At 45.1% G+C, this 8,330-nt stretch overlaps 1 protein-coding gene across 1 annotated transcript; it reads right to left on the bottom strand.

Annotated features, from left to right (window-relative positions):
* Nucleotides 1-314: 314 nt before the first annotated feature.
* On the bottom strand, nt 315-6,206 carry ZDHHC12 (zinc finger DHHC-type palmitoyltransferase 12). The gene is made up of 5 exons (XM_068914679.1): nt 6,085-6,206; nt 5,452-5,588; nt 4,319-4,405; nt 2,981-3,147; nt 315-2,382 (listed from the first exon to the last, which is right to left on the bottom strand). The coding sequence occupies exons 1-5, from the start codon at nt 6,167-6,169 to the stop codon at nt 2,073-2,075; spliced, it is 786 nt and encodes a 261-aa protein (XP_068770780.1). The 5' UTR covers nt 6,170-6,206; the 3' UTR covers nt 315-2,072.
* Between the last annotated feature and the right edge of the window lie 2,124 nt (nt 6,207-8,330).

The raw sequence follows: 8,330 nt of genomic DNA, 5'->3' as shown, positions 1-8,330 counted from the left end.
TATCAGAAATAATTCACACTGAACCTGGTTTTCCTATTGTCAGAGCCAAGTGTAATTGCTTCTGAAAATTCCAGAGTATCCTTTCAACTTCCTGCTTCTGCCTTTTAGCATAATGATCCGTTTAAGGCAGGATACGCATCTTCCTCACCTTTGTTTAAATAGTAACGGTTGGTTTGGTTTTGGTCCCTACAGTACTGTTTTGCCACTTTTTTAAGGTCAGGGCTTCAATAAAGTAAGTAGCACAGTGAATTGTTAGCACAGGTGAAGCCTAGAACACGGGGTTCAGAGGGAGAGGCGTAGAGAACCACAAAAGGTATATGTAATCTTTTAATAGTTTATAGTAGAGTTAAAAGACTATAAATTACCATCCACGTGCATTTTAAAAAAGAATTGCCAAACAGAGCAGTAGTGTGTGTTTTGAGTATTATTTGGCTGATAACTGAAGAACCAGAAATTGCTAAGTGGTAGGTGAGCCTACTTTGGTAGATGCGACACTGATATGAATAAGTTACACAAACCTTCATGTATTGTGCATCATTATTATGAAAAAAAAGTCTTAATATTCTGAGATCCCCCTGATAAGAGCTTCTGCCCTGAACAAACCAGACTGGACACGTTACAAGCTCTTTCCGGAACTGGCCAAAATAAGGGATCCTTCAGTTGTTTTTAAGCTGCTTTTGGACTATAGTGCTGTATCAGTGACTCCGCACTCCCCTTTCCTGAGTGCTCGTGACCTTAGACCCTGAGTGCATCCTATCAGTTTGCCAGATGCAATCCCAACTTGGTGTTAACTCCTGAGTCAAGGAGATTAAGGCACAAAATAACTTTAACTAAGACTTTAACAGAAAAAAAGTCGAGACTAAAATGCGCACCATAGGCTTTTCTGCCTTTAAAGCTGAGAGGTGCTCATCCCAACCTTCCTTGTAGTCCTTCATGGAAACCTGAAGTATGACCTTCTATTACAATGGAAAACAAGTAATCTTGCTTCTATCCTAGAAAGCTGTCAGCACCCCCTAATGCCATAGAAATAAAGAGGACCTAGAATCTTTCCCCTTACAGTGGAATTTTGTATTTTTCTAGTAAAATTTTACTACGATGTTGAGGTAGTAGTATTACCACCAGTGTTATTTAAGCCAGGCAAGAAGTGACCACCTCTACTACTAGTTTAGTGTTTTTCCTGTATATATAATAAATTAAGGCTCTTTCCCCAGAAAGAGTAAAGGCTCCCCAGTAAACGCTGAGGCATGAAGCTATCTGCAGAAATAGCTCAGTAGGCAAGTATTGCTTTTGTGTCCAATAAAAAGTGAATGGCATCATTCTTAGCTGAACACATTCAAAATAGTCTCTGGACTGTGCATAGTTTTTCTTCCCCCCCCCCCCCCCCTTTAAGTTGGTGCCGCTGTTAGGAAGCGGGTCAGGACATCACAAAGTATGAGGCTAATTACATCAGTTGAATTTTGTGCCTTACAGCTGTTTCTCATATACATGAACACTGTTAAACCTCAGATCTTTGTGAAAAGCGTGACATTTAAGCATGTAGTCAAAATGAAATTTGCTTTCGACTATCCATATATTTACTCAGAATGTTTCTATTATTTGTCAAACACTACTGAGAGACGGCACTGTGAAGAAAGGCCGCAGGAATTATATTGATTCTGGCTCCACTTGTCTGTAACAGCTGCTGTTTTCTAGCAGCAATAGGAAAGTGAAACTTTAGGGAGCAGAAGTGCACATACCTTTTCACGCTACTCTTGCATTTCTTCTGAAGCGATCTGGATGCAGTTAACAAAAGGAAGCAAGTTTAAAGAGATACATTCATTCAGTCCAAAATATCTGGCCTTCTGCCCTTCTCAGAACCAATACCTGCCCTTCAACAGTGCTATCCGTATAACCCTGACTATCCTTCTAAAAATGTAAATTTGCTTTTATGGACGAGCAAGCTGCGGAACAAGCTGCATAGTTCAGAATATGCTGAAGTTCCACACAAGGAAACAGCAGCAATTTGCATTAGTAAAATTTCATCCAGCAACCTGCAGGTGTGTTGGCACTTTACTAAGTAGGTCCTGCTGTGACTAGACAGGTTCACTATCCCTGTGAAAGTAGATTTTCTCCCATGCAGTGAGGTGGCATGAACAGAAGAACCTCCAAAGGTTGAGGATTACCCCTTGGTCAAAGGGATTCTCCAACTCGGAGTGTTTCAAGTAGGAGATGCGATGCTGTGACATGAATTCCCAGGTGGTGGTGTTGCAAGAGACCAGATAGAGATGTGAAATAAGCAGCAACAGGACAAAAACGGTGAACATGACTATCAGGAGGAAGGAAACGACGAGGAAAATGTTGTGCTGCAGCCAATCCCAGGACTGTTCCAAGTAGAGGCCTGACCTTTCAATTCAAAGAGAAACATGCTCAAGGTTAAAGATGTAAAACTAAATTACATAAGCCAAACAAACTCGACGGCACATTTAAGTTTGATTCACAAGGAGTGAACTTCTGATCATCTTTTACTACAGCGATGTTAATATGCTGTATACTCTTAAGAGGCTGCAGCAGTGGTGACTTAAGATCTAAGAAATTTAAGAGATGCTGGCTCTCCTAACGGAGAGATACAGTAGTCTTTAGTTGCTTCCTCTCCTGAACAGAGGTACAGCTGAAACCCACTTGCAGCTTCCAATACTTCAATTTCTAAATGAAGATTGTATTATAGTTAAGTGAAGCAAAATTCATTAGGTTAATAATTCTGTTAAGCTTAAAGCAAAGATGAACAACAAAACCCAAATTATCAGATTCTGCTTAACTAATTGTGGATAAGCTACGAGAAGGCGCAGCAGATTAGGGGTCTCAGAAGAGCCGATCTGCAGTATGCAAAAAAGGTGGTGACCATTCAAAGCTAATCCAAACACTGTTCTGTTCTGCACAAAGCCTTCAGTAGGGCTGTAGGAGCATCAAAAGGAGCGGTAAAACTGCTGTGTCCAGGACTTACCAAGCAATATGACCTGCCCACAGCAAAACTACAAGCTGCACGCTCAAGTAGACTATGAAGAGAGGGTGATTCTTCTCTCCTACACAGTTCTCAATCCAGGGACAGTGATGGTCATAACGCCGAACACAGTGCTGGCACAGCTGGCAGTGCTTGGCTCGCATTGGTTGCTGCAGAAGAAAACACAACACGAGCAATAGTCCACTCCTGTTCAATTCCCTGTATTGTAGAAAAGAGCATCATGTAAAATTGTCTTCCTCCACAGCAAGGCAGTCCCAAAAGGACTCCCTCTTGAAATAAAGGTACAATATAAACGTTACTAAGACAAGTAAAAGGGATCATGATCCTTTGGTACAGATCCAAAGGAGTGAGATTCAAATGAAATGACTCTCCCACACCTCCCTATACGTTTTCTTTATTATCTACCAATAGGGGAAGCCCAGTGTGCAAAGTAGGGAGATACAGCCAATCAGTTTATTTTTATAGGCTGTAGCTATTCAGGAAAGCATGAGCAGGGAGCTGAAGTGAAAAAATAGGACCACTGATATTGAATGAGTGTGCAGGGATGAAGATGAAAGATATGACTGAGAAAAGTAATACGGATGTGCCTTCCTAGCATTTTTTCCCCGAAACATATGTATGTTTTGCCAGCTTATCCTCTTGCAACAAGCCGATTTCTTTTAGTAGATACTCTTCAGGAATTCATGGAAGCTGAGATAATACTGGATTTTATTAAACTGATAAGGAACACTTTGAAAAGAGGCATTTCTAGGCTTTACAGTTTTACAGTTCAGGTTAATGTTTTGTTGTTTCTAGGCTTCCAAACAAGCTCACAGTGACTAGCAGTTCTTGTGTGTTGTGCGCAGCTGCCTTTCTGGCTCTCTACGTTCAAGAGAAGCTTTTTTGACAATACAATAAGGTCTGACTGACACGGCAATAAGAACGTAGAATATGATCTTCCCATGGTGGAATAGAGCAAAAGCAGATCTTTGTTTCTATAAGCTAGCAGGGACTTCTTTCAACCTTGGAACATTAGCATACGTGCCAATTTCCATCATTACATCTTTAGTTACACAGTCCATCTGGATCACTTTTCAGTTCAGGATTGTACCTGAAATCAATTTGTTAGTTGTATTTGCTTTTGTTGTGGGTTTTTCAGCAAGAGGGTGATGCTGTGACAGAGTTAATCAGATCTGCCATGCCTCCAAACCACAGAACAGTGAGGAGCAATGGCTGAGCAGGAAAACACAGGCAACATCAGTCGTACAAAGATGCTGTCAAAGAAATGCAAGCTTATAAATCAGCCATCCCATCCTTTTCTAGAGCGTCAAGAATACCTACCTTCACCATGCAGTAGCCACAGCGCCGCATCTTAATATTGCTTGGAACTTGGGGTGTCACCATGCTTTGTTCTTCAGTCTTTCCTGCCTACCAAAAAAGACAGTGAGTAAAGATGTTTCATGGGCTGCTGTCTGAAGTAACAGCAGCTATTAGCCCATTTGGCATCACTGGGCTGCCTGGATCCTTTTACTTCATGAATATATAGTGCTTGTTACCTCAGTCATGAGGAAAGTTAAACCGAGTAATTCCTGGAGAGGTACAAAAGCTGCTATGTAAGTACAGATCCATGAAACTCCACTTCAGATAGTTAAGGTATATCCAGAGAGAACAGGTTATTGTAACCATTCAAAGGAATGTTTGTGTCCAGGCAGAAATAATTGTTGATAAGACACCACCTGGACCCCCAAACTACATTCTGGGACATAAACAAACAAGACCGGACTCTGCTTCCACACATAGTAGTGATGGCCTTTCAGTAAAAGCAGTGCTACTTATTCATAATCCAGACATTTATATAAATGGTGGAAGATTAAAAATGATAATGCATAGTTTCTTTAATCCTATACAATAATGCGTAGTTTCTTTAATCCTATACAATCAGGAATGCAGTGAACCTGGCATAGGCTACCTCTCCATTACTGTAACTTTGCACCTCCATTCACCTCGCTGTTACTTGTTTGTGTATCTGTCCTCTGAGAGGGCAACAGATCTACAAACAGTTCAATAAATAGAGCTGCCAAGCGTACTTTCTTCCAAGCTTGCTCTTCAGTTCAGTTCTTTCTGTACTTGCACCAATTAGCAGCTCTCAGCATAAAACAAAGCCTGCGTGCTTTCCGCGGGGTACTGAGCCTCTGAGGCAGGAGAGGACCTGCGCTGGAGCAGCACAGTGCGCTTACAAAGAGGAACTTAAACATCTTAAAGATGAACTTAAACCCTGGGTGATCCCTACTGTCTTTACAGAATATGAATCAGAGACTCTTTGGCCTCATCTCCAAAGGTCTCTGTATGTTTCCTTTATGCCAAGCGCAACAGAAACTGTTGCGGACTGTTCTTATCTAGCACGGGGGGGGGGGGGGGGGGAAGCAGTCTATAGATTTTATAGCCCCAGCACTTTCATTCACGCAATGATTTACCTGTACTTCCTCATCAGGCTTAACAAAACCCGGATCCATGAGAGACACTTTAAAGTACAGCAGGACGGAGCACAGAACCAGTAAGACAAAGACCAGCGGCTGCAGCAGCTCTCCGCGCTCCTCTTGCCTTCGCAGATCTGAAAGGTAACCCCCCGTCAAAAAAAAAAAAAAAAACCAACACAAGAAAGCAGTAATTCTGTGCAAAACGTTTAGGGATTTCTTCTCCGACCTGAACGAAGGGGTCACACAGCTTAGCCTCCGGGGAGCGTCTGTACAGCCTGGCTGTAAAGGGAATTAACGCTGCTATTTAGTCCCGGTCCCCACCCGAGGTTTATAAAACGGGAAGGCGCCATGTTCCGGGTCGGTATAAAACCCCCTCGCAGCCGAGCGCTCGGCCCGCGGCCTCTGCGCGCTGCGGCGGCTCCGCGGCGCGTCCTGTAACGCGGCCGTTACAGCGTCCTCAGGCGGCGCCTGGCGCCCCTACCCGCCTCTGCGCGGCTCCGCGCTCGGGCGCGCCCCGTGGAGCCCCCGCCACGGGCGGGGGGGAAAAGACGACGGGGAGAAGCCAGATTCCCACGAGGGAAACGAAGGGAGCGGGGGGGGGGGGGCGGCTCCGCGGCGGCGCGGCCTCACCTGTGCGGTGCAGCAGCAGCCCCAGCGCCAACCCCCCGCTGAGGGCCGTGTGCGCCGCCCTCACCCACAGCCCCCCGGCCCCCATGGCGCCCGCCGGCCCGGAAGGGCGGGCAGCGCCGCCGCCGGCCGCGCCCCAAGGCGGGGCCGGGGCCGCGGCCGCGGCGGTTGGGCGGTGACGCAGGGGTCGCCTCGGGCCTGGCTGCCGCCTCGGCGGCCCCGGTCCGGTCGCCACCCGGCTTTGTCGCGGCGGTAGCGCCCTGGGCTCCTTCTCGACCTCCTGCCCGGCACGCGTCCGCCCTGCTGGGTGACCGGGGGGGAGCTACCCTGCCGCCCACTCGTCCTCCCAGGCCCCGCACTGGGACCTCGGGGCTTCAGTCGGGCGGTTTTCTTTAAGGCGCGCTGGGGAGCGCAGAAGGACGTCCTTTGAGGGCAGCGCTGTTGCAGTTACACCTGAGGCAAACACTGCAAAACACAGCAATAAAAGGGGGCTTGTGCAGGTGTCTCCTTCGAAGGACTTGAGGCGCTGCCTGGGTGAGATGCTGCACCAGTGTTAACCCTGGTCCAGCTGGTTTCATCATCTCCTCTGCGATTTCCATCCCCCAGAGCGAGGCACAGAGGTGGTGCCTGGCTGAACGCGTGTAGGCAGTCACGTTGATGCAAGCAGAGCTTGTAAAATGCGTGGCATAACTTTGCCAGGTGGCTGCCGGGATGGGACTTGATCTAACTTCAGATGTCTGCAGTGTAGACGTTTGTATCTGAGCTAGGTCGTTAGACTTCCTTGACAGCAGCTGAAGGAAGAGGCACGTCTGGAGAATGGTCCTCATCTGAAAGCAGACTCCTGAAAGTAGCTGAGTTGCGTTTTAGATATGCTTCTATCTCTTGCTAACAATATAAAAGCCAAGATGACTAGCTTAGATGCACGCACCTGCACTTTCAGTGTCTGTCGATTTAAGGGAGATGAATTTCACTGCAGAAGCTTTGAAATCAGTGGTTTATCTCAAGCTCTTCAGTTTTAGCATAGATATATCTTCGCTGTCTTTTTTTTTTGTTTGTTTTCATTTTTGTTACCTTCCTTGCCAGTAAAAACTTGGGGGAAAAAACACATTCCCTGCCAATTTATCCTCCAGCACCGGGAAAATAGCCAGTTCCTTGGTATTGTTTAACCATGTGTTGGGTGTGTAACAGCATTACTGATTATTTCAGTTTGTGTTTTAGGTGATTCGGTGACCACCAGCTGATTCCTGCAGAGCACCAGGCCTCACAGGTCACTTGAATTGTTTACCCAAGACAGCAACATTGAAACATTAACAAAAATTATAGTTTAAATTTACCTCCCCAACAATCATTCAAATCCTTTTTTTTTTTTTTTTAATTCTAGGTAAATGCAAGAACTGCAGAAATCCTTCCTCAGAAACCTCATAGACTGGGCCAGTGCTGCTCAGACCTCATACTAGAAGTTTGGAGATGGCCCTGCCTCCTGCATGCTTTCAATATCAGAACAATGTTTCTGTTCCTTCAGTTGCAAAGGAACAGTAGGAAGCTCAGAACAATAACACCAGGCTCTGTCTACAAACAGAAAAAAGGTGGCTAGTGTCTCTCTGCTCATCTCAGAGAGGTTTAAAATCTAAAGCTTAATGAAGGCAATTTAAGTAGTAACAGCATTACCCATTCCAAAGTAGAAACATTCTGATATTCCAAAATGATCTGTCATAAGGAATGTATTCTCTCCCTCTTTGTGATTAGAATAATTTGGTGTGTGTTATGCTTTTTATCTTTTCTTAAGGCTTTGAAACCTGCCTTACAGAGATCAGAGCTTCTCTCTCTCTCAAGGGTTTCAACCTAAATGACTGTCTGGTGGAAATTAGGCTTAGTTCCAGAAAGCCTCTATTAGCAGGTTTCTGAGGAGAGAATGTAGGTTCTTATGGCATGTACCCAGATAGAAATTTCATGCTGCTGGAAGCATAAGGTATCTCTCTGTACCCTTACAGTGATAATGTTTTCAGCTCCCTAGAGGCAGTTCAGTTTCACAGCATTCCTTCTCCTGCTTAGTCCGTTTAGAGTCTGATCCTCTAGAGAATTTACAGTGACCATTGAATTCCCTGGGAGTTGAACTCTTGCGGGATCCGGCTCTGAAGAAGACAAGTCACACTGACTTTAAAGCAGATTGACTGTTTGTTTTAAATTAGAAATCTTTTAAGCTAGAGGTCTTAAGCTAAAAGCTTAAGCTAAAAGTCTTAAGAACTCAG

Source organism: Struthio camelus, chromosome 20, assembly GCF_040807025.1.
Source record: "Struthio camelus isolate bStrCam1 chromosome 20, bStrCam1.hap1, whole genome shotgun sequence".
Lineage (NCBI taxonomy): Eukaryota > Metazoa > Chordata > Aves > Struthioniformes > Struthionidae > Struthio > Struthio camelus.
This window is presented reverse-complemented; position numbering and strand designations above follow the sequence as displayed.

What these genes read in the sequence shown, in the direction of transcription:
- ZDHHC12 (XM_068914679.1), bottom strand. Translation starts at nt 6,169, where the DNA reads ATGGGGGCCGGGGGGCTGTGGGTGAGGGCGGCGCACACGGCCCTCAGC. An exon ending in GCTGCTGCTGCACCGCACAG is followed by an intron (nt 5,589 to 6,084) that starts GTGAGGCCGCGC and finishes GTTACCTTTCAG; the next exon opens with ATCTGCGAAGGCAAGAGGAG. An exon ending in GTGGCTACTGCATGGTGAAG is followed by an intron (nt 3,148 to 4,318) that starts GTAGGTATTCTT and finishes TTTCTTCTGCAG; the next exon opens with CAACCAATGCGAGCCAAGCA.